The sequence below is a fragment of the Pocillopora damicornis genome, chromosome 4 (assembly GCF_964200805.1).
Source record: "Pocillopora damicornis chromosome 4, jaPocDami1.2, whole genome shotgun sequence".
NCBI lineage: Eukaryota > Metazoa > Cnidaria > Anthozoa > Scleractinia > Pocilloporidae > Pocillopora > Pocillopora damicornis.
This window is the reverse complement of record NC_142673.1, coordinates 9,495,344-9,521,768: the sequence shown is the minus strand read 5'-3', so window position 1 is coordinate 9,521,768 and position 26,425 is coordinate 9,495,344. Positions and strand designations below refer to the sequence as shown.

The 26,425-nt window shown below is 37.8% G+C and overlaps 2 protein-coding genes across 3 annotated transcripts; both read left to right on the top strand.

Moving 5' to 3' along the window:
* The first annotated feature begins 214 nt into the window (after positions 1-214).
* Positions 215-24,901, top strand: LOC113679264 (uncharacterized). 2 transcript variants are annotated; one of them, XM_027196216.2, is made up of 11 exons: positions 215-389; positions 4,976-5,100; positions 5,615-5,653; positions 7,134-7,241; positions 8,000-8,020; positions 8,486-8,746; positions 9,692-9,835; positions 10,900-11,026; positions 11,452-11,587; positions 13,075-13,146; positions 13,721-13,793. In XM_027196216.2, exons 2-10 carry the CDS (start codon positions 4,989-4,991, stop codon positions 13,144-13,146), a joined length of 1,020 nt encoding a protein of 339 aa, XP_027052017.2. In that variant the 5' UTR covers positions 215-389; positions 4,976-4,988; the 3' UTR covers positions 13,721-13,793. The 2 variants fall into 2 exon arrangements, with proteins under 2 accessions (XP_027052017.2, XP_089058884.1); XM_089202758.1 differs by lacking the exons at positions 13,075-13,146; positions 13,721-13,793 and adding an exon at positions 24,815-24,901.
* Positions 17,899-22,582, top strand: LOC149046744 (collagen alpha-1(XXI) chain-like). The gene is made up of 6 exons (XM_089202757.1): positions 17,899-18,245; positions 18,649-18,724; positions 19,637-20,215; positions 20,964-21,173; positions 21,402-21,521; positions 22,201-22,582. The coding sequence occupies exons 2-6, from the start codon at positions 18,658-18,660 to the stop codon at positions 22,416-22,418; spliced, it is 1,194 nt and encodes a 397-aa protein (XP_089058883.1). The 5' UTR covers positions 17,899-18,245; positions 18,649-18,657; the 3' UTR covers positions 22,419-22,582.
* Positions 24,902-26,425: the final 1,524 nt, after the last annotated feature.

The window sequence follows — 26,425 nt, the reverse complement described above, 5'->3', positions numbered from 1 at the left end:
GTGGGTTTTATTGAGACATGCGCCAAAACACAATAATTCACGAGACCTTTAAGGGTCGTAAAAGTGATTCACAATGTGGGCTAATTTTCATATTTTCGTTGTTGGTATGTTGACATAAGTTTTAATTCAATTCTTGTTAAAAAGTGAATCGATGAAAGAACTGTCAAGAACATCCGCCTTCCCAGAGTAACCCCCATGTAACTGGATCATGTCCAAGTCGTTTCATTTTCACAGTTCCTGCCTAAACGTTCACGACATTTTTCAGCCGTCTTGAAAGGCACTCCAATCATCCCGGGATAAAACAAAAATCAAACAAGAACAGGAAAAACCTCAGCACTTATTTGCAACTTCATACTCTGGCTCTCTATAGACTAGAAAAAGATCAGTAGGTAAGTTCACTGATTAGGTATGTTCACTGATTAGGTTGACACGTTTTTCATCCTTTTTGCTGACTGATTGATAGCCAAATTTGAAATAGTAAATACTGTTGTGGAAATCAGAATACTCTGTGTGAAGGTTGGAAGTATACAGTTTCGCAAACTCCCCTCTAAACTCACCTTTATTCGATCGTGAATTGTAAATATCAGTAATTCTTATCCTTTAAGAATGTAGAGTGAATCATGTTGTCTCAAAACATACGCATTTCCGTTCGTTAATCGAAGGATCAAGTGCCGAAGCGCGGGCGTCTTGCACTCTATTTCACATAACGGGAGTTTTTCTTCTGTAACTTGGTCACAAATCATTACATCTGGACTAAACGACCATAATAATTTCACTTCAGACTTGATCGGCGTGACAGTCGAAAGTGTAGGTTATGTACATTCTTAAAAATTAAAGACACGTGCACTCTGAAGATGAAAAGTGTGGCGACATTATCAGGCCACCAAATACTGTTGTGTGACAGTCACACATCTTTCTTAAGAGTGACAAGTTTCAGGAGGATGCGTCTGTCTTTACTCACCACTCTTGGTTCTTTTCTCACTCTCCGCGAATACGAGGGAAGTTTAAGTTTTTGTTAAAACCACCACGTAATAAGTTATAAAATAAACCGATATACCTCTCTCCTTTCGTAAGGTCTAATATGAAATCGTCACCGCGTAATGGTCACGAAATATCACAAAATTAGCTTTAAATCGCTAGGAAATAACTGATTTAATATTTTTCTGTTATACAGATATATAGATATATTTATGTACATGTATCTATTACCCGTTTTCATACTTGTTAACGAAATAAATAGACAAATTACGACGTCTGAGATATACCTCCTTAAAAGAGATACGCCGTTATCGGGGGAGATGGAAATTGTTTTTACCGAGCTGTTGCTCTTTTGAAGGATGAAGACAGCGATGAAAAATATGTGGAAATTTCTAGATCAAGTGAAAGTTTGTTAGAAAAAAAATTAAAGGTTTTTAAGCTGATACTTTCCTCCACAAACTTCTTGGAGGATCTTGTCAGGAAAAGTAATTTCACGGGAACTCCGGCAGAAACTATGGACATATGTTCAGATGTGCATTGCTCCTTTTGCAACCCATTTGTACCTCATGACTTATCGCTGCAAAAGAAAGGGCTCAGTTTTGAACCAATTATCAACGCTGGTTCGTTCTCATTGATCACAACAAAAAAAGCAATGTAGGTGTTTGATCCCTTAAATGTATCACGATAATAATTAATGCTCAAGCACACCGTTTCAATCTCCAGCTCCCTGTTGTAGCGCTCTTTTGTGTTAGCATGCCAAGAAGAAAGCTAGAAGTTGACTAAACGCACGTCAAAGCTGGAAAGGCTATTGAGTTATTTCTTGGCGATTGATAGCTCACATTTGTAAATTTTGAGACCATTATGGAGAAATGTTAATCGGCAGATCTATAATGATACTAGGAATAAGGTGGAGTCCAATTCGCTCTGTAATCATACGAGTGACTAACAAAGTTGGACGACCGCGAAGCGGGAGTCCAGTTTGTTAATCATGAGTATGATTACAGACAGAATTGGACGACAAGAATTCCTGTTACCAATTAATCATAACTGTTTCAATTTCCGAAAACAACAAATACATTTAGGTTTAATATCTCCGGTAGCGACAATGTCTAGAGTAAAAAAATTTTTTTCCATATTGGAAATTCGTCAATTTTTTTGGGATAAGTAGTTGTTGCTATGGTTATTTTGTTTAATTCTGTGATTGGTGGATTTGGCTGAGTGTACTTGGTATGATCGACTACTTCAACTGTTCGATTACAGGTGTCCGATTACGGCCAACTGTCCGATTACGCTGTCCGATTACAGCTGTACAGAACGATTAGTGAAAAATAAAGCAGTTAATGCACCAATCACATTTAAGGAAATTGTAATGAATATGATTATGCTACATGTTTCATGGTTGTTTAAGTAAAAACTTACACTTCCCTTGTTTAAACATCACCCAAATCCATTTCTAACAAAACAGTGGTGAAAAAGTGCTAATCTCTCTCCAAAATCGTATTTTTGAGACGTCGAAACAACCTTTCGCCATACGTTTCTTTCTGCAATGTTTGCCCCGAGGCGATCCCAGAAATCTTTGCGCAAACACAAGGAACCGATCCTTGGAAACTCATTCATTAGCTAATCTGATCCGACGATGTTAACGACCATTTAGGTGCCGGCCCGCGGAGGTACTTTAGTAAAATAATTTTCTTACTTTCGAAAGGGAAGAAGAGAGGAAATTTTAAAGGAAAGCTTTAACCCTTTACACCCTCACATCAGTAAAGATATTCTCCATACTGTTCCCCATACATTCCTTAAGGTGCTGACAAGAAGAATTCGTGTAATAATCAAGAACTTCTTTTGCTGCTGATATTTTTCTTTATTCTCCTGACCTTACTGAATGATTCATTAGTGATATTGTAAGGAGAAATTAGATGATAGTCACTCTTGGGGGCTCAGGGGTTAAACTGGCATTGATTAGTCGTTGAGCCAGTGAAGTCCTGGATGTGAATCCTCCTGGTTAGAGGTGCTCCTGCTAGTGAAGATATCCATCTGTTCTAGGCAGAGGAAAAAATACCTTCCAGGGAAAGACCCACTTGTAGTTAAACACCCGGGCTGAAAACGGCATTCTTTTATAAATACGTCCCGTTATCCCCATCTCTTCTTGTCATCGTACAATCCCTTTTCAGAACCTGAGTCTGAGCATGTGGTCAGGTACCATGGAAAGTAAAATACTTCATCAGCGAGAGTGTGATAGTATTGTATCGCAATGAAATAAATTACGTTTAGCCAGCAGCTTGTTTGAAAACGTTTGCTCTTTTCTCAACTTACGAACCTCTCTAATACAAGGCTTCCCTTAGGATATAGACCCATGTACAGACCTCTTTACGACTTCACACAAGCCCCAGTTAAAAACTGGCATTTTACGGTGCTCCAACGAAACTCGCTATATTCAGCCGTTGCTTAAACGGATATATTTTTTATTCAAAAGAAAAACTCCAAAAGATTCTAATTGGATTTCTTTGCCTTAAGTAATTTTTATACACTGGCGCGACTACTATGTCAGAATATTGATTAAGTTTGTTGGTATAATCATTAGTATTGTATCGCAATGAAACAAATTACGTTTAGCCAGCAGCTTGTTTTAAAACGTTTGCTCTTTTCTCAACTTACGAACCTCTCTAATACAAGGCTTCCCTTAGGTTATAGACCCATGTACAGACCTTTTTACGACTTCACACAAGCCCCAGTTAAAAACTGGTATTTTACGGTGCTCCAACGAAACTCGTTGTATCCAGCCGTTGCTTAAACGGATATTTTTTTTTTCAAAAGAAAAACTCCAAAAGATTCTATTTGGATTTCTTTGCCTTAAGTAATTTTTATACACTGGCGCGACTACTATGTCAGAATATTGATTAAGTTTGTTGGTATAATCATTAGTATTGTATCGCAATGAAATAAATTACGTTTAGCCAGCAGCTTGTTTGAAAACGTTTGCCCTTTTCTCAACTTACGAACCTCTCTAATGCAAGGCTTCCCTTAGGTTATAGACCCATGTACAGACCTCTTTACGACTTCATACAAGCCCCAGTTAAAAACTGGTATTTTACGGTGCTCCAACGAAACTCGTTGTATTCAGCCGTTGCTTAAACGGATATTTTTTTTATTCAAAAGAAAAACTCCAAAAGATTCTATTTGGATTTCTTTGCCTTAAGTTATTTTTATACACTGGCGCGACTACTATGTCAGAATATTGATTAAGTTTGTTGGTATAATCATTAGCTGCCAAGTTGCATACATACAAAGCCATACTCTATTTTTTCAGTTGCCCCAGAGAAATGACCACTAATGTTATGCAAGTGTCTATCTTAAATTGCTTAAAAAAGAGAATTCGGAAAATTCAATAAAGGTGAAAGAAATTATGAAAACAACTTCCAATCATCAGTTCTACGTATCTCACAATGGTTTTTGCGGATAATATTGTTTGTTTTGCTTTAGATCATCATAGGTGTAAAGTACGTTTTTCTTTAATTTTCTTGAAACACATAAATTGTATTTAAAATCACAAGGTTCAACTTTTGCTAAAATGGGCTCAAATTGATAAGAGGCGAATTTTTTTTTTTTCGGAAACCATCGGATAAGACAATCTGCTTGTAAAGCAAACATCTTCAATACACCAAAATCGATTTGCGCAAACTGGTTCTTCACAACCCATTGTTATTTCTCTCAGGTGAACAATTACCCTATCGCATACTGTCATTTTTGCACAAAAAGACTTTTAGAGGCTTGTTGGAGTACTTGTAAACAAACCTAACGCTGAAAAAACCTTCTTGTTTTCAACAAACATGAAAATCCATTCAGAATCGTTTAATTTTCTTTTGGAATCTACAGTGAATGGCTCGATCTCTTGCGTCACGCAGGTGATGCAAACACACTTGCGCCTGGCGTTTCTCGGTCTTTTGAAAAAATAATTCGTTCTGCGGCTGACATAAAACATTCATTTTCTTTTTTTCAGTCTGGCTGGCAGAATGGCAATTCGCTGGCTTGCTGTTCTGTGCGCTTGGGCGCTTATAGCGCAATTTGCTCTTTCATTGCCCGAAGAAGAATACCCTGAAGAATTTGAACTCGATGAACCCGAGGGTAAGAAGTAGATTTTTTAGCTTAAAATGATGCCTTCGAATCTCTTTAAACGATTTGCAAATAAACTGAATGAACGAAGGAACTCTGCACTTGTACACCTATATCAGTCGCACACTGACTAGAGGGCAATTAATGTTTTGTAACATAAGTACCTCTCTTGCAACTCCATACTGTGCTTCAGAAAAGTTGTTGAGTCAACTGAGTCTGGTAGGAAGTTGAATAGATGAAACCAACTGGTTCGTGAGATGAAAAATATTGGTTTTTTTTCTGGGATATCCCAGAAGATACGCTGGCTTTTACTTTTATGTTAGTATTTTACTCAGATGATTTACATTAAGAGCCTGAAAATCAAGGAAACTCAACCTTGATCTGATACAAGATCAACTCACCTTCAAACACTTAAAATTGAAGGTTTCGAATTATTCAATGACAAAAGGCAAAAAATGTGTTATACCGTTACTCTGTCTTCTTAATCTAACAACTATATTTTTCTATACTTTTCTTCGTGAAACAGCTCCAGAAGAAGAAGTTAAGATCAGGCAAAGGAGGCAAAGTAAGAAAGTTAACCAGCTTTCCTCCTTTCATTGAGTTATCTACGATTTTGACCTATTTTCCCGAAAGTTAGCCTCTTAAACCTAAGCTACACCTCTATGGGTTTCTCTAATTGGTATTTTCTCATAAATTTCGCTTTAAACTTTGAACAAAGTGGAATGAAAGGATCTCTAATCTTACAATTCTCAAATTCATCATGAAATATTGTCCAATTTTGGGCGCATTCAGAGTCATTGCAGCTGAGTACATAGAAACGCGAGGATCTCTATTGATCGACGAATAAAATCCCTAAAAGGGTTTATTCTAACTTCGTACATCCTATTTTGCGAAAGTAATCATAGAGTGTATAACTTCCTAAGGTGGAAAGCTTGTAATGGGTTGGTTTTTTTCTCGGAGGGCACGGTAACGAATCCTGCAGTCTGATTGCTTCTTAGTGAAGTCCGGATTTTTTACCGCTACCCGCGGCCGCGTAATTACAGCCCTAAATCATTAAGTTTTAGAAAAAAAAGTAAAAAATGTTATTCTCCAGCCTAGATCGGTTCATATTGGGAAACACTGTGCCCGAGGTCTTGAGTACTGGTAACGACGATACTCAAGACCTCGGGCACAGTTGTTCCCAAAACGGACCTCTAGGCTGGTGAATAACATAATATTACATATATCCCTACATTAAATCTCTTGCTGCAGCCTTATTTCACGTTAGTGGACTTAATTTACTCAGTGTTACTCTCCACGGTCACATTTTACATTTTTGTTTTTTCTAAAGAATATTGCGAACACATTTTGATTCCATAAAATTTGTTTCCTTTTAGTGCTAGCTTTTTTTTTTAGAGTGTGATTGCACAATTGTCTCGTAAGGACGTAGTTTACTTCTTTCAGAGTCGACCATTTCGATCTGAAGTTAAACGAGGAGCCCATAAAAACATTCTTAAACGCTTTAACCCACAGAAGTGAGGTGAAGTTCTCCCAAAAGTTTCAAAATTTTCAGTTCGAGGCCTTAATCTTGATACAACACCAACTTATCGTTATTGATTTACAGGGAAAATTATAAAGGGGAGAGTTACCAACAGGTTCCTGGCAATTAATGGTGGAGGGTTAACGTGATTTGAACCGTTGTATGTTCTATATAATAAACTATAATAAAACCATACTTCTATGTTCCGAATATAAACTACAATATGACGGAAAAGACCTTGAAAACATTTCATGCCTCCATCTTTCGGTTTAAATGAAGAATTTTTGGGAAAGCTCTTACTCGACGTTTTTTTGAAATTTGTCTGGACAGTTACTATGTCGCCAACTGCGTATCATCCCTTTTTGTGACTAACCACAATGTTCTTCCGCTCCTCTGACATTCACATACACATTCTATTTTCAGCTTAAAAGTACAGTAAAATACACATATTTCTACTCTCTTTCCAGCTTGCTTCTGTGTAATGGTTAAAAAAATGGGTAGAATAAAGTTGCTTTTCATTTATTAGGTGCCTGCGAGGACCAACTTAATTACTGCTCTCAATGGCCAGACAAATACTGTCAAGACTATAGAGATTACATGAAAAAGAACTGTCCAAAAAAATGCGGATATTGTAGTGAGTATATTCATTTATCGTGAATAAATGTTTCCAAAGTGTTGCTAAACTTCGAGCATTCCCCACCTTCCTTGCGTAATCCTTGGATGAATCAATTTGAATTGGTGGAAAAAAATATCTTTGCGTTTCCCGACTCGTTTCGCAGAAGGCAGTTCATATCGCATGAAGTCACCTCGCTCCCTAGCTGAGTAACCTCGCCCAAAGGGAAGTCGTGTCGACCACAAGTGTGATCATGTACATAACATAACATTTTATCAAGATACCAAACGACAACACAGCACCACGTGAAAGCCTGTGATTTTTGTCATATTATTACCAACGCGTGCAGACTGACTGTATGAGTGGAGAGAGACTCCAAGAAAAAGTCACTTCTCTCACCTCGCCCCTGTTAAGTAGTACTTATAGTGAAAAAAGGATTGTTTGCAATTTAATAGCTTTTGGATATGATTGGGCATCATTAAGCTTTTCAGCTGTTTTACTAAAGTCATTTCTGAACTAAACTGTGTATCTACGAAAAATTTTTTCAGTTTTTTTCTCCTTTTACCTAATGTGTATAACGCTAAACTTTAGAATCAAGAACAATATAAATAAAAGGGGTCTTCTCAGACTTTTTAATTGCAAATGTCATTTAATGTTGATTCAAGCTTTCAAATTACCTAACTATAGTTTTTTTTTTTCATCGCAATCCCTTACAACCCATTAGTTGAAGGCTGTTTATTAACTGATTTAGGTTTACTTTCATTATTTCACTTGAACAGGTGGCCCAACTAAACCTCCAGGTAACTGAATCTCACTTTACAGAAGTTTCTTTGTTTGTTACTTGTCTTAAATCAGAGGCGAGTTCGTAGTAACTGAATCCAAAGTTCTCAGAAAAAAATATTCCAAGACAAAGCCATGCAGCAATGAAATAGCGCTATATTTCATAAGCATATTGACCAGTCAGAGAGCTGGACAGTGCAGCTTTCCAGTACAAACAGACTTTTTTTTAAAGAAACAAACAGCGCAAATAAAAACTTTTATACATCCGTTGATTCTCCTTGATCCCCTATTCATCCCTAAACGTATCTTTAAAACTCTGAATCAAAATTTTGGTTTTTACCAACGGAAGTAATTTTAACGAGAGGAAAATTTGAATGTTATGGAAGAGCTCGTTCACTTTTGTAATTTTTTGGGCTATTCCTGCATGCTTCAAGTTGTGCTTTAAGTTAGACAGATATTTGATATTTAGCATTTCTTTTTCACAGTTTGTGAAGACAAAAGTCAATATTGTTCAGGCTGGAAAAGTAGCGGGTTTTGTGATCAATCAAGCCAATGGCATAACTACATGAAGAACAACTGCGGAAAGACGTGTGGCTTTTGCGGAGGAGGAGGAGGAGGAGGAGGAGGAGGAGGCGGTGGTGGCGGCGGCGGCGGCGGCGGCGGCGGCGGTGGCGGCGGCGGCGGCGGCGGTGGCGGTGGTGGCGGTGGTGGCGGCGGTGGAGGAGGAGGCGGTTCGGTTTGTAGTGGTTTGTATAAAAGTCGTCGTTACCAGTCTCCTAAACAGAGTTCCTTCATTAGAATTTATTTCCGTTTTTCCTGTCTATTTTAAGTTATGGTGAACTGCCAAAAGGCTTTATTTGGTGAGGTGTAGCTCGTGGCAGCTACGGTATTACCACAGAGATTAACCTTTGACTTTCCGTGCGTAACATTTGTACAACAGGTTCGATTGTATGGCGTATTCAATTAGAAACACCACACCTTGTTTAGTTTCAAGTTTTCTTTAAAACCGTTTCCATTTCCTGGACGTTAAATTCATATGTAGTTCACGGCCTATAACTCTTTAAGATTTTATAGTCTGTAGAACATGTTATTTTTCATACAATGGGTTATGCGAGGAACTCATAGTAAAGTTTACTTATGCATAAGAAAATCAAATTCTATAATTTTCTTTTGAATCCGAGAAGGATACGATCAGTCCCATTCTCATTATCTGCCAACTGCTTATTGTAAAACCATCAACCTGCGCAGCTCACTAAGAATAAACCTTCACTCAACAGTTACTAAGCTTTAGTGGCCAAATTTTCCTCACTCGATGGTGCAGGAGGCTACAACTTTCCTCTGAATTTGCCTGGAAAATCCTATTACAACATAGAAACGAACAAAACAAAACGAACCAAAACTAAGCAGGTGCTTTCAAGCTTTGCTATTAACATTTTTAAATTGTAGCCTGGACGAGGGTCCTTTGCTATTGTATTTAGAATACTTAACTGAAACGATTGGATGAGAAAAGAACTCGAACCACTCTTAATTACTCTGGTGTGCCTGCTCAGCCGCTTGCGTTCCTTTCCCATCCCTCCCCTCCTATCACCAGTAAAAAAGTCATCCTGTAAGCTTTTTGCACTCGCAGCTGATACTGTGCAGCTGTTTGCTTCAGTATCAAGTGACCTAATTCCCTGTGTCTTCTTTCGCAGTGAGCAATGCCAGTGATAAAGTGAAAAAATGTACTTTTGATGATAGTATGTGTGACTGGCATAATGTTCCGTTTGATGACGACATGGATTTTGTCATCAAAAGTAGCATCTCTGGTGGACCGAGCTCTGGAGCTGGGGGGAGTGGTAAGTGGTTACCAGAAAGATGATCTCAGTACGAATTTGTCTTGTCAGGCGTTTTCATCACAATTATAAAAAACTATAACTAACAACGGTTTAGTTTTAAGTTTTTACGTATAAGTTATTTTTCTTCGACGTTTTGTTGTCACTGAATTAATAATCTCTTCAGACAATACAACTTTTCAATAAAACCTGGCTCTAGAAGCAGCAAAACCCCACAAGGTCCCCCTATGTTATTTGTTTTTTCCCGCAAAAAGTGATTGCGACTTCTCTTAAACATTGCATGAGACATTTTTGTCACTGGTTTTGCTACTGTATTATTGGAACTTTTAACTATACGTCCCATAACCTTTTCATCTTGTTTTAAATTTTTTCGCGCTTTTTAATGAAATGGTAACAGGTCCTCGTATTATCCAATACTATGAACGTCCTCTGTATCATTTTATCCCTCGGTTAGAATACGTGCGCTGTGATTGGTCAATCTAGCGGGCGGTACGGCTCGCTAAATTCGAAAGTTTGTTTGAGTTGAACTCTTCCCCTTCCCCCATTTAAACTCAGAGATATAATAAATATCTTGCTAACTTCCTTTTCTTGTTCCGCCCTGTAAGTTACGGAACCCCGTTTTTTCCCGCTCGGAAAGGCTTCGCGCTCAGGCAATAAATCCGTGCGGAAAAACTCGGTCTGTAACTTACAGTACGGACCTTGAACTCAAACAGTAAGTGGTTTTTATAAAATCGAATTTTCGCCTCACCGTCCCGTCCCTCCATTGTGTTGTGTTATCAAACCATAATTTACATTACTAATTTACACTAACGGCGAAAACGAGTAACAGCGAGAGTCAAGCATTGGTAGTAGCTCAAACGATAACGACATCCTTGAAAAGAATAACCCCATTGGAACATTGGAATTTTCTACGGTTTGTCGTTTTAAATCTGATCCGTCAAAATAAGATTTGAATAGAATTAAAATGAAAAAGAGAGGGCGGATTTCAAAGAGATGACTAGTTACTATCATTTTATTATCCAAGGTGAGAAACTTGTAGCAACGCTGTAAAATAATTCGCTTTTCAGGAAAATTTCTCGTGACTGAGACAAGTAATGGCAAGGCGCAACTTCTGATCCCGTTTGAGTTGGTCCTCGGCAGTCACAACGCAGATCACGGCACGATGTGTATCAGGTTTAACTATTACATCACTAGGTTAGTCGCGACTAATGAGTCAATTCAATTTCCTTTTCACAATAAGAATTTCTCAAAAGCTTGAAAAAAAAAACAAACAAACAAACAACAACGTTCAAGATGGTAGCTGTCAGGTTTACCCACTATCTGAAGTCATACGCGTACGCCCCACCGGAAGAATGCCTTCCCAATAGTTTAGTCTTCTTCCCTTCCGCTGACTACACCTTCCCATCATCTTCTCCTCTTGCTGTCTGCCACCTACTCCGTTATTAACCCATCCTATCTCTTGTATTATTTACTAGGCCAAGAACTTTCGATTAAGGTCAACTTTTTCTAAACCGCACTTTCCCCTTAAATATGCTATTTATCATGGATGCCCCATGTTGGACACATTGGCAATTACATAATGATTTTTAAGGCTGTGTATCTTATCTATTCCACCACAGAGGGTCACTGACGTTGTATAAGATCGAGAATAGAAAGGGTTCAAGAAAGACAGTTCTAGCAACTATTAGTAATCAAGGAAATCAAGGCGTGTGGAAATGCGAGAAAGTCAGAGTAGAAGTCAGTGTGCATCGACAGGTGAGTCCCACGAGAACCAGTACCAGTTGAATCTTCTATCTCTCTATTGTCAACATTTTGAACAACGCTCACACATTATTGGCAGCTCCGTCATTCTGACCCATTTCCCTTTTTACTTGAATACGCTAGCTGATAGGCAGTGAACAGAAACCGCTATTTTGTGCTTGTCTAACTAAGCTTGCTGGCCTGTCTACCGTCTTACCCACCCATCTACATACCCTACCCTTTCTTGCGGACGCTATCTAACAAACCACCTTCAGAGCGCCCCCCTTTACTTACCCACCTACAATTAGCCTTGGAAAGCTCTACTACTTTTTGAATTTTTTATTTCCTTTCTCCCCCAATTTAGTGTTTCCTCAAAATGGTCATTAATTGGCTAATTTCTTGCAACATTGTTTGGGGAGGGGACTTTTTCATAATATCGAGATGAATTATAAGACTTATGTTTATTATGTTGATTGAAGGGGAGAGGAGGAGTGTTAACTTCTTTTGCCAATCATTGGACCTACTTATCTATCCACCAATCTTACATCGTTCATATATACTTACATAGCGACCCACTAATTTCATTCCTTCCTACGAAACTGCACAACTTATCAAACTTGAAGAGGCCTGCCAATGAAGTTCATTTGCTCATGTTTGATGTGAATTTTTTAAACTGCAGTTTGTGTGATACAGCAATTTTCAGTTGAGTGTCGAAAATAGTCCGATATTGCCTACGTTTTGCTTTACTTCGCTCTGTGCCTGGTCCAGAAAACTCGCGACACCCCACCAACTGATCAGATGCAAAACTATTATCAATAACTACTCGTTTTCATGCGCAGGCAGTTTTCTTGCTTCTATTTTGGCTGTTCCGATCACTTTGGTTTTGGTTTTACGAAATTATTACTACAACTGTACTATAAATAATGGTAGTAGGAACGAGTGGAGTCCAATTCGGTCTGTGATCGTACGAGTAATTTACAAAATCGGACGACTGCGAAGTGGGGGTCCGATTTGTTAATAACGAGTGTGATTACAGACAGAATTGGACGACACGAAGTCCTGTTACCAATTAATCAAAACTGTGACAAAATTTGAGAAAGAAACTAGACATCGGTTGTACATTTTCATAAAAAAATCAACAGTTAGTCGGCGAAATGTGAGACAACAGCGCGTGCAAATGACGCGTTCTGTCCACTTCAACAGGCACGACGCGTTAACTTTCCCTCTAACTGTCCATTTGACACTGTCTAATGATATGCATGACGCGTACACTGTCCTATTAGTGCTCAAATCGGGCTGGTGATAACCAATCACGTTCGAGAATTTTGCTATGGTTTTGATTAATATTATGAATAAAATATTGTGGTCATACAAAAAACACAATTTACCACGACTTCCATCACTACCTTAGTTACCTAATAATTTAGCGAGTTCTCACTTGTTTATCAGCTAATCTACCTGTAAGAAACTCACTTACAAACCCTTTTTCTATTATTTATCAGCTGTTGTTCGAGGCAAATGCCTCTGGCCAAGTGATTGCCATTGATGATATCAGTTTCGCCGATAGCTGCTAGGTAAGAGCTCACTTCGGTATAATATTAAGATATTTACGTGGACTTTTGATTTGTAAGTCTTAACAAGGGTCACATGAAGGAGCCTGGTTGGAATCATAGCTTCCCTCTTTTGTTGTGCGCTGTCTTGTCGCATCTAATGTGAAGTGCTTTTGAACCGACAGCTAAAAGAGTGGATCTTCACCATCAAGTTCCGCCTAACAAGCTAACGTTTAAATCGGAGGCGTCATCCCACCGGAGGCAGTTATGAGAGGGTCTCAATGGGCTTATCCGATCGCCGTAAAACGGCCAAAAAAATTAGCCGTTAAGCGTAAAAAATCGGCAAATTTTAACCGGTAGTTGTAAAAAAGATAACAGTCAAAAATCTTGCGGTGGTAACGTTGGAATTGAATTAAACGTTTAAGCCGTAAATTCGACAAGATTTTAACCGTTAGTCGTAAAAGCCATCACCCCATTGAGACCCTCTTGTGAATCATGGGGCACCACAAACAATTTTCTCATGGAATGAAATTATATTGGTGCACTCCCTCACTCTGGGCTAACCCTTTTCTTGTTCTCCCCTTTTTTTTTCCCACAGAAACAAATACGAGACAACTACAAGCAAGAAGTACTTTAGATTGGTGAATGAAAATAAAGTACTGTAAAAATGAGTGACTGTGAATTTCTTATGCAGCCGGACACAATGTGCTGCTTATATTCCCACGTACTTAACATCCTAAAGCTGACGTTTCAAGCTTAGGCCTTCGGGAGAGCGAATTCCCCCAATTCTTCTATTCACTGTGACGAAGGGCTAGAGCCCAAAACGTCAGCTTTAGGTGGCCAATTTACATTATCAACGCAGTTTATGAAATCAAATTCTCTCGTAATACCTCCAACCGATATAGCAACACAGTTTCTTTAGAAACTTACCCCCTTTATTCATGTGTCGTATAGTTTACTAAATTGGTAACTCGTATACTTACGGCAAAACATCTTTCTTTTTCAATGAAATTATAATTGATGCCATGGACATAAAAATTTCTTATTCTTACAAAAACGTTTGACTGTGCGAGGTTGCTAAGTCTCTTTGAAACTCTGGCCTCTATGTCCAAGAGCGCGTGTATAAAACTAAGTACTTGACTAATTTTGATGCACTTCAAATGACAGAAGAAAAAAAAAAAGAATTCGATTATTCACCTGCCATGATTCACTCTAGCTACTTTTGAATGTTGCTGTAGGAAACTGCGATTCACGATTTTCCATGGTTGCGGTAGATATCGTTTTTCGATTATGATCGTCGATAGAGATTGACCTACTAACGTCGTCAATGCCGCGCTGCTTTTATTCACCAAAGGGAATCAAAAGTGAGTGAGTCAAAAGAAAGAGATTCGTTAGCTGGAAACCAGCTAACAAGTTCTCACAACTTCTTAAACCTTAAATTCTCAAGAGTGACCAAGAAAGAATTTCTTCTTACAATATCAATACAAGTTCAAGCAGACAAGTGATGAGAATACAGAAAATACAAGTATTTAATAGGGAATTATTTGCTGACCCAATACCAAACTCCCCAAAGTAACATCATAAGGATTGTATGACAGACAGTTAGGAGAATTGTAGAGAGATCATGGAAGTGAAAGGGTCAAAGAAAGGACGCTGCTCTTTACTTCACCAAAATACAAATCCGATAACTTTGACGCTGCTCACAAGGTTTTTAAAGGAGTGTTAATTTTAGGCGTATACAGGACCCCTCTGGACAACAACCTCGTAACTAAGTGGGTCACCCTGTTTTGAATAACGTTCACTTTCACTTTTTAATTTGTTTCTAAATCTATTGCATCAAAATCAACGATGAGCTTCGCTTGTATATGGTCGAACCACAACTGAGACTTACAACAACGTTTCATCTTCGTACCATAATGTAATTGTCAGCACTGACATAGTCCTTGTGAGGGCAAGCTGTTAAATGAAGGCGCCTTTGAAGTTCTGGCTATGTCATTAGAGCCAAACACCAATCTGTAACAAACCCAATGGATAGAAAATGTAATAATACTAGAAAATGAAATGATAGTGGAATGATAATCTCTTACTCGATTGTTTACCGTACGATACGAGGGAACATTTAACTTATTGCTCAGTCCCATATTTCCGCGCCCCTACGGAGCTCGGAAAAATGCAATAAAAATATCGGCGCGCTAAATAAGCTGTATTTATTTCGTTATCCAAGTTCTGAAATATAATTCATATAGAAAATAAGAGAATTATTAGTATCAATTTGAATTCATGTAAATTCATCAAAATTATCCGGTCATCCGTGTGGTGAAAGGAATGTTACTGAACACCAGATGTCAGTTTTCACCATCAGCCGTTTTTAAATTAAAGAAGCATTACCCGTCTGAACGAACTTCGGCAAACATTTGAGGTTCGTCTAGTTATGTGTGTCTAGTATAAAGACAGGCACAAAACGCGTAATACATCCAATCGAACTGAATTATACTAGGTGGTGTGTGTGCTGAACGACGCAGCACCAAAGATAGTTCGTCCTGGGCGCATAATACGTCTCTGAGTGTAATGACGGACAACAGACAAATAACGTTTGAACATGAGTTAGGGTGACGGTTTCATGCGATTTGGTTCTATGTGGATAAGGTCTTTCATTTCACTCTGTATAAATTCAAACGTATTTCGAGACACCCTAAACCTTTCTTAACCGCCGCCTGGTTAGCTCAGGTAATAGAGAGCCGGACTGTCGTTCAAATGATCTTAGGCTCAGGCTAAGGCTAGAGAAGAAAAAAAAAGTTTCTTTCACACAGGGTACCCGATACTGCTCTTAGTTGAGTGTTATTTATCCTAGTGAGTCCTCGCCAACCATCCTTAAAAAGCCAAGTTAATCGTTTTTAATCAACAGATGCTGAGCTTGGGAAATAAAAGTGTTTAAATGAAAAAATGTCAATGTTTTTCTATGCGAATGATCCTTTCATGTTCCCCTTAAGGTTGGTACAACCTTTGGACCAAAGAAGATTATAATTCATCACGTTCTATAAATAAATAAGTTTTGGAGGTGCAATTAATATTTTCAAGCAAATGTTGGGGTTTTATCCCGGGATTTGATGTGAGAGCTTTCATACCCCAAAGATTAAGCAGAAGCCCAGAATACTTTGAATTCGTGAATAACGTTTTGAACCTAATAATCTGTGAAAGTTTGAAAGAAACAGGTGGGATGACATCCTACACGGCTTATACAATTATGAACTCATTGAATTTGAAAGTAGTTTGAGTCAGAGAGAAGAAAAAAAAATCCTCCGATTATGTTCGGTCAAAAACAGAATACTACTTTCTTTCCATTATTTTAATAGCTTGTGATGAAATCTCTTTACTTGCATGGTCATTGGCCGGGTTAAATTAGATCTTAATAGCAGGTGCCGTCCTTAATTGTGTAAAATTTCGGCGTTCTCATGACGGACAGAAGACGATCTTTCAAGCGATAATACTTTTCATGAGTCCGTCGATGTTATTTGTAACTATTTTGCGCTTTTAATATGCATTATATTGAAAGTATCAACGATGCAGCTGTCGACGGTAATTTTTCGAGTAATGAGAACTCTCACGAATGTGGGAAAGAAATAGAGATTGGAGTTTTGCACATTTTGTATTAAATACTCTTCCAGAAATTTTTTTCGGACCTAATGCTTTGATTGAACTAGTATGGCCCGAGCAAGTTGGCGACTTTCGGGGATAAACGTTTTGCTACAAAGATGGACGGAATTTCAGTTTTATCGCCCAGATATCTGTTAGGCGAAAACTAACGCGTTTATCAAGAAATAATTTTCTCTTTAAAGCTTTCAAATTCTTCAGTCTTCCTCCATTTTTAGCAAAGTTATCTTTTACATCGGAGTGCACATTTCCATTATTTCCAAGAATTCAAGACTCTGTGCCAACTTTGTAGGAAAAAAAAGTCATCAACGCTAAAGTAAATTAACGCAAATTACCACTTTAGCGATGCTACCTGTGTCCCTTCGTTGACATATCTAAATGCCTCCTTTTATTGTCATATTTTTAAATGAAACGACAAGACATTTTGATTCAAACGGAACAGCCTTAAAAGCCACACCGTTCAAATTATATCATCAATTTACGTACTATCAATTTATCCAAATCTGCTCCAACTGTTATTTTTTTTCCTTGTTATAAATTTCGATTTTTTTCTTTTCTTCCGGAACTTTTTTCAGAATTAGCCCTTTTGCCACAGTCTTGTCAGAATTGATATGTTATTGAATTTTAATCGAATTGCACAAGTCGGTTATTTAAGTTTGTACCTCTCTCTTTTTCAGTAGTCGTGCTCGTGAAGCTTGTTCCATTCGAACTGATTCAATTGTCAATCTGGACTCCTGCAAAATGGCTCACTTATATAATTACAGGGCGACGTTTGCATTCTTTTCAGTTTTATCTTTGATGTCTATAAGTGGATTCAAACAACGGGAACAGCAACACGCAGCCATCTAATTCTTGTTCCAGTCTAGAAGAAATTTCGACATTCCAACAACAATTTAGCCAGGAATGTCGAAAAAACTTTTACATATAGTTTCGTTTCGGAAGCACAGTTTTGTAACCATGGCCAAGCAAATATTTTCATACCCAGATAGAAAGAGCATACATTAGCCTAACATCAGTCGAAAGCATAAAATGAAACCAAGCTTGCGAAATAACCTTGGTGTGCCGACTGTGGAAGAAATTTGATATCAATGGTATCTTAGCAACAGGTGTTCTGCATGTGAATTTAGGATAGATGGATATTTTTCCATCAAAGAATATTAATATAGATGAGATGAGAGTGTCTTAACAACCAGCCCGATGGCCTCAAAAACTTCCCTTTACCACTGATTAGTAGAAATAACTGTAAGACAACGCGGTAGCCTTTTTCCTGATTTCATCTAATTTATCTTTATGATCAGGATGATTATCCTGGAGCCTACGTGCCCCGTGACCTGCTGAGTGCAAAGAGAGCGAGAAGTTGAATAAAACCATCAGCGTGTTATTGCTTTAAGTCCCAAGTGTTTAAAAGAAATGCATCTTACGGTCAAAATTCAAAGGTTGAGGTAACAATCAGACCAGAGAGGAAGACAAGGGTGAGAAAATACTTTCGTCCGATTATTTATTTCAATGTTATCTGCTGTAGGTTGCCTTCCATTCTGTGAAAAATAATAACATTTAAGAATTTTTTCATGCTAACAGGCTGCCAGTTTCGTGGAATATCGAGATTTAAATGCACGCAGTAAGTTTTTAGAACACGAGAGAGTTAGATTTTCCCGAGGCAAAATCGTTTTCCGTCGAAGGAGCTAGCGTAAGTGACAGCGCCAGAAATTTCAACTCGATGAAATCCCGTGGCTAATTTTCTTGAGGATGAAAATAGATTTTTGGGTAACCTTCTGTATTATTGTAGGACTCACAAATCGATCTACTGAAGCTCAACCTTCGTCGACTGATATATATTTTATTGTTTTTCTTTTTTCTTTCAAATCTTATTTCCAGAACTTGAATATGGCTATGACGACCTGGATTGTTTTGTTTCTTTCGCTGTCAGCTTTGGTACAGAAAAGCTTCGAAGGTACTAAATAATGCACAGAAAATTGGCTAATGTGAATGTTTATGGTTGTTTTCAGATAAAATTATAAGGTGGCCTAACTCCGATAAACTTATGAAAAATATCATTTGGAAAGTAAAACCGTTACTCCTTAGTATTTTTGAGCCCCTCAAGTGTGGCTCTGTGTGGAAATAATTTTGATAAGCCCGCTCGCTTGATCAGAAATGATAAAATGCCTTCGTATATCCTGATAACTGAGGAACGGGGGGAGGTAGTGAGATCATGTTCATAATGGAAAGTTCAGTTTTTATGCCTCACCGTAAAGTGAAAACCCTCAGAAGGTATCACCGGTATTACCATTGCTCTGACTATCTCTGCTAATAAGAAAATTTCGTATTGTGACCGGCGAGCCCATCAGCAAATTCCTCTAATATGTCAGTTTCTGGTTGTAGTACGCTGTAGTACGAGCAGTGGTAATAGTATTCTGTAATAGATTTCTTTTTTTAAGTTCTTTAGTCACAAAGAAGAGCTTCAAATCTCTCCATTTGATCTTGAATTAAAGCGTGCAGTCACATGTAATTTAAAATAGAGAACGTTGTTCATTTTTACTTGTGATAACTCGTCGAAGTGTAACCTCGAAGTGTAACCGCGTTAATGTGGGAGTGTTTTCCCTAGGCAAGATAATCGCACGAACAAGTTTTTTGCAGTTATTCTCGGCTAGAAGATGTAACTGTGTTTTTGGAATGGAAATTACCATCCCGAAATCAGTAAACCTACCTGTAAAGTCCTATGACAAGACATTCTGGAAGAATATTCATGCATTTTATTCTTTTGAATAGCGAAACCGACAGCGATCTAGAATTAGGTTGAAACAGTCAAAATAATAACAAGCATGACCAAGCAATGGTACTTATTATGACTAGCATCCTTTTTCAGAACAAAGCATATGCACTAGTGAAACAGATGTAGTGTTCATCGTGGATTCCTCGGCAAGCATTCATATTGACAATTTCAATAATCAAATAAAGGACTTTGTGAAGAGGTCAGCAGCGGAATTCGGCGTTGCACCGGGCAAGAGTCGCGCAGCAGTTATACTATTCAGCGCGAATGCTGAAGCCAAGATAAAATTTGGTGACGCCCCAACCCTGAAAAGCTTTCAGGCAAAAGTGGACGACTTGGTGCACCAGCAAGGTGATGCTACACGAATCGACAAAGCCCTGAAATTGGCAAAGGATCTATTTATTCCCGAGTCGAAAGAAAGAAAGGGCGTAAAGAAGGTTGCACTCCTTCTTACTGATGGGAAACAAACAAACGATCCGGGGACAGACCTAGAAGAAGCATCTAAGCCTTTACACGACGCAAAGGTTGTTACGATAGCCGTTGGTATTGGCGACAGCGTGGAAGAAACTGAACTGAAGAAGATAGCTAAGAGCGAGAACGATGTGGTAATAACTAAGAACTATACAGACCTGCAAAATAAACTTCTGAGCATAATCAGCATTGCCTGTGATGAGGGTAAGTCCTTCATATATTAACTCTTTAAATTCACAAGTGATCAATCAGGAAATTTTCTCATGAAATCAGAACACTGTTTGACAAACATGTAGTAAGAATAAAGACAATGTTCAAAAGGGGAATATCAATTCTCAACGGTTATTGCTTGAGGGAAATTTTATACATATTGAAATGGAATTTATGAGAGTGTCACAAACAATTTCTATAGTCAGAACACTCTCCAAAAATTTAAACAAAATGATGTGAGCTATTTCGTATTTTCCTGCAATTTCGATGATCCTTTAGCCCGAAGAAGGTGAAATTCGAGACGCCCTAACAACTTACCATTCTGGGCATGCCAAAGCATTTCTTTGTTAAATGCCTGATCGATCTAAAGTTTGAAACGCGGGAAAGATGATCATAATGATATTTCAAACCCTGACTATTTCATGCATTCGCTTTATATTGAAAGATATGTGATAAGGCAGTATCGAATGTTTCTTGTTCTTGGAATCTATTTTTATGCAGTTCAAGAAAAAATTTTAGATAAACGGACAGAGCTCTATATATAGACTACAAAATTATACGGGAAAGTACATATGTTTGTACCACGATTTTTCCCTGACGTGCCTCTGAAATTCATAATAAATTCTCAATCTTAAAACAACAATCTGTGAAAGAAAAGAGATTAAGGAAAATCCAGAGAGGATGGCAGATCATTGATGCAAAAATGTTGGAGATGTTGCATCATTGTTTGACCTCTTCGCAGGTAACTGTGCTTGCTTCAGCGGCTCATCATATATTACCGTTGAAAACTACGAGGATGAAAAGGCCCGAGAACAAGACGACATCCACTTTGAAATCAAGAGCTCCAAGCCGTTTGGAACAATCATGTTCGTTCAGGGTACCTATAGCGACCATATTTACGTGGGATATAATCATAACGACGAGCTGACGTACCGTGTGGACCTCGGAAAAGGTAAGGAGATTTTGTAACCGAGATGTAATTGACCGAACTTGTAATGTATGAGATTAAATAAACATTAAAGATATATTTGCATGCGATCCACTCTCAGCACATCGTTCTTAGAGCAACTCAGAAAAAGAAATAAGAAGAAAATGTATCGATTTTAAGGAGCTTGAAAATAGATGCTTCAGCGTTCAATTTTAAAAACTGGTTGACGTAGTCACTGTGATTTGTTTCCAGGGGAGAGAGAAATAATGGCAAAGGGCGTGAAGCTGGACGACAACAAATGGCACACATTTCGACTTGTGCGAGTTGGACGTTCGTTCGCCATAACCATCGACAATGCAAGTAAACCACAAGGTATAAGAGATACAGTTCGTGTTGTGAGGTCTACAATCAAGACTAAGATGTTAACTGGTCAACAAGTTCTAAAAAATAACATCAAGCGTAAGCCCGTTTGACGCTTCGTTTTCATTTCTCAATGATGCATAGACTCGAAAGGTCTCCACGAATCAAAATTATTTATCCTATTGTCTGGACAGAAATCAGTTACTATGATTTATTCAAACTTTTTGAATAAACTTCTTCGTTGGAGAAGCGATTAAGAATAAACAACTGTCTCGAAAAGATCGTGTTAGTCTATATTTCTACCTTTGGTCAGCAAACTGATCAGCGTCCATTGTATTCGTGTCGTATATGTAAATTGTTCATAAATACATTGGAACATTAACGACACGTATCTCAAGAGCTGATCGTCGTAACCCAGCACTTGGCGCAGGTGTTAATTATGTAATGATAAATTTCACTTTCAAATTTGATCTATTTGAATTATTGTGTTTGTAATCTTTCAATTTTTGTAATGCGTTTTATATATGAGTCTCGGGATCAGATATATAAGATAAATGATTGAATAATCAATCAAGGGATTTCCACGTAGTAAGAGATTGTATAGTACTCAACCCATTTTAAATAGACCGGTAAAAACAAACTTCCGCCTCATTTGACTCTTTTCCTTATTATTATTAATTTTTTTTTTCAGCTATTGGAGAAGTTCCCGGAGACTTCAAACGTCTCGATATAACAAAATCAAAGGGTTATTTCCTGGGCGCGCCGAATTTTCCAAATTTTATTGGCTGCATTCGGGATCTCAAGGTTGATGGAGAAGCAATAATTGCAAATGCTGTGGGGGGAGCAAGCGGCTACTCAGTTACAAACAGGGATGAAATGAAATTATGCACCGAAAGTGACCAAGAGTAAGACTAAGCATTGCCACAAGGCAATTGATTTTAAAGTAAACTGAGAATATGTAATTGTAATTGTAAATGTAGCCGAAAGACAAGTGATCCAGCAGGAAATTTGTTGCAATTGTGCATGATTCTTTGCAACGAAAGCAATGTAATAAAAGCTACTAATCTATGCTATGATTTGATTATTGTAAATAATTCATTTAACACGAGCAAGACTACAGGTATACGCCAAATTGGCTTATGATATTGGCTCAACGGTTTTTTTTTTCTTGAGTCGTGAACAAGGTATCAACGTGGCGGTACTTGGTATGCATGAGTGGCACTCGACTATTTCTAAATCTTAGCAATTTGGTAGTAGTAACTTACTTGATAACATAAATTGGCCTCCGTAAAGAGTTTCCAAGCTTTGAAACTATGCACTAAATTACCTTGTTATACTCTCCCACCGACGCAGCACCACAGTTTCTTTAGAAAATTGCCCCCTTTATTTATTTTTAAATCTTGTTATGAAAATTCTTCACTTGCAACCATTTACACGACTTATTTCTTAAAAGAGAAGCGAGAATTTTCTCACTGGGACAAGGTTAAGAGGCCTCGGAGAGCCTCCCCTCCCCCCTTTCTCCCCTCCCCCTCCCCTCCTTCTGTCCCAAGCACGGCCCAGAATATCTCATACTCTTCTATCAGTTCAGCTGTTTTGGTTCCCATATTCTCTTCAATTAACCTTTAATAGTTTTTTTTCAGTGAATTGCGTGATGTATGAAAACTGTCCGGATGTTTGATGTTTTCCTTTTGACAATTTTTTTTCTAATCCTAAAGCAGAAGCTACAAATCAGCGTTCTATAAAACTCATGAAAAATAGAACAAGACTTACATTTACCTAAAGGGATCGGCTGATATAAAAGATTAAAATTTGCTGTAAAGAAGAATGATTGATTTTTTCCCATAAGTGTCAAGGGATATTTTAAAAATTGGAAAAATAAACTAGTTTAGCAAACAAAGATAAAACATTCAACACATTTCGATTTCCTTGCTGTTCATGTTCAGGATTTTTTTTTTCATTATTATCATATTTCTTCTTTTTTGTTAAGTTTTATTTTGCTTTGTTCGGATCATTCTTTAATTTAATTTCAATTTAATTTTTCACCGGATATTTGTATATAGCAGCCAAGGGATAAGCAAAGACGTCAAATCTGTAGAACATCTCAGAGAAAAAAACCGATAACTTTTGTTGTTTTGAAACGCTGCAAAAATCACTTACACACTTTATTTATTTTTGTTCTCTACGGATTCCTAACTACCTCCTGCTGAGGAGTCAAATTGGAATCCATTACATTAGGTCAAATGCATTTAGCTCGGTGATTAAAAATGTAAGAAAAACATAAATATTGAAAGAGGAGCGGAGCTCAGAGGAGCAGAATTACAAGAGATATGGGAAACTGAAATTCATCGAGTAGCTATCACAAGAGGTATCCAATAAAATAAAAATTGTTGGTATCTTTCGTTAATTATCAGTTAGATCCCAGTTATTGCTGTTCAGCAATTTTGATTTTGTAATTCCGTTTACAGAGGATGAATATTTATCAGCTTATATTTCACTGACATTCCAACCCGAAATCAATATTCCTCTATTGACAGCCTAGGGCTCATGTCACAAAAGTTTTCAGTTGAGTGTCGAAAATAGTCCGACATACCTACGTTTTGCTTTACTTCGCTCTGTGCTTGGTCCAGAAAACTCGCGACACCCCACCAACCAATCAGATGCAAAACTAATATCAATAACTACTCGTTTTCATGCGCTGGGAGTTTTGGCCGTTGCGATCACTTTGGTTTTGGTTTTACGAAATTATTACTACAACTGTACTATTAACAATGGTAGTAGGAACGAGTGGAGTCCAATTCGGTCTGTGATCATACGAGTGATTCACAAAATCGGACGACTGCGAAGCGGGGGTCCGATTTGTTAATCACGAGTGTGATTACAGGCAGAATTGGACGACACGAAGTCCTGTTACCAATTAATCAAAACTATGACAAAATTTGAGAAAGAAACTAGGCATCGGTTGTACATTTTCATAAAAAAACTTGATCAACAGTTAATCGGCGAAATGTGAGACAACAGCGCGTGCAAAAGACGTGTTCTGTCCACGTTAAGTTTCCCTTTAACTGTCCATTTGACACTGTCTAATGATATGCATGACGCGTACACTGTCCTATTAGTGCTCAAATCGGGCTGGTGATAACCAATCATGTTCGAGAATTTTGTTATGGTTTTGATTAATATTATGAATAAAATATTGTGGTCATACAAAAAACACAATTTACTACGACTTTCATCACTACCTTAGTTACCTAATGATTTAGCGAGTTCTCACTTATTTTACTTAGCCTTTTTCTATTATTTATCAGCTGTTGTTTGAGGCAAATGCCTCTGGCCAAGTGATTGCCATTGATGATATCAGTTTCACCAATAGCTGCTAGGTAAGAGCTCACTTCGGTATAATATTGAGATATTTACGTGGACTTTTGATTCGTAAGTCTTAACAAGGGTCACATAAAGGAGCCTGGTTGGAATCATAGCTTTTCTCTTCTGTTGTGCGCTGTCTTGTTGCATCAAATGTGAAGACGTTTTAGTCTTCTCGGATGAGGAGGGGAAACTGGATCTACTCATTACTGGTAAGCTGAAGACGTTAAAGAATCCGCACACTTTTCGTAAAGAGTAGGGAACGTAGCTCCAGGCGTTTTGGTCTGGCCCTGACTTTGAAATTGGGGGTAACTGCAATATAATCCTTCAGAAATTGTTAACTGCTCTATGCAGTCTGGCCAAAGAGTTGTAAAGCGCCATAAGCTAATGGATATGGCGCTATAGAAATCCGCAATTAATTAACTACTGAATTCCTTTTAAAAGTTTCAGTTCTCAACTCATTGGGACCTCGCTTGCGTCCGTTGCTTTATTTTCGCGATTGCTCACATAAGAGCAGGTTCTGAATCTTAAATTTGGAACTCTATCTATCTAAGAAATGAACTATACTGAAAAATGTATATATAAAAACTCTTCTTCTCCTTTACTTTTACGAGAGAACAATTTTATAATAGTGGATCATTATAAACAACAATGACCACTCGTGATTGGCCTTTTCCACCAAGTTTTGCTTGATTAAAACACTATCAACGTTGGAATGATTAGATGCTGGACTTTTCTTGTTTCATCTTTAGGATGAGAACTTTAATGATTATAATTTTATAATGATTATAGATTTAAAAAAGATTACTTTGAAGCAAGAGTGATGAGTTTCTAAGTTTCTTTCACACAGGGTACCGGATACTAGTCTTAGTTGAGTGTTATTTATCCTAGTGAGTCCTCGCCAACCATCCTTAAAAAGCCAAGTTAATCGTTTTTAATCAACAGATGCTGAGCTTGGGAAATAAACATGAGGGGACGCAAATCATCTGTACTGTAAGTATCCCGGAGAGTCCCCTACATGTTCTTAGACTTTTAGTCTAAGAAAATGTATGGGACTTTTTGAACGCTCCAGGCAGCTTTCCTGTAAGGTGTCATAATCCTGTTGCTTCTGACATCCATGTGACAGATAATTGCTTTTGCACTGTTTTCTTTGCCGGCTTATACTTGTCATCAAGTTTCAATAAGACGGCTATCATTTTTCACAAGAATAATGAAGTTTTCGTAAATTGTGATATGTACTTACAGTGCAGACGATTTGCGTCCACTCATGGTGTTTAAATGAAAAAATTTCAATGTTTTTCTTTGCGAATTAACCTTTCATGTTCCCCTTAAGGTTGGTACAACCTTTGGACCAAAGAAGATTATAATCCATCACGTTCTATGAATAAATAATTTTCGGAGGTGCAATTAATATTTTCAAGCAAATGTTGGGGTTTTATCCCGGGATTAGATGTGAGAGCTTTCATACCCCAGAGATTAAGCAGAAGCCCAGAATACTTTGAATTCGTGAATAAAGTTTTGAACCTAATAATCTGTGAAAGTTTGAAAGAAACAGG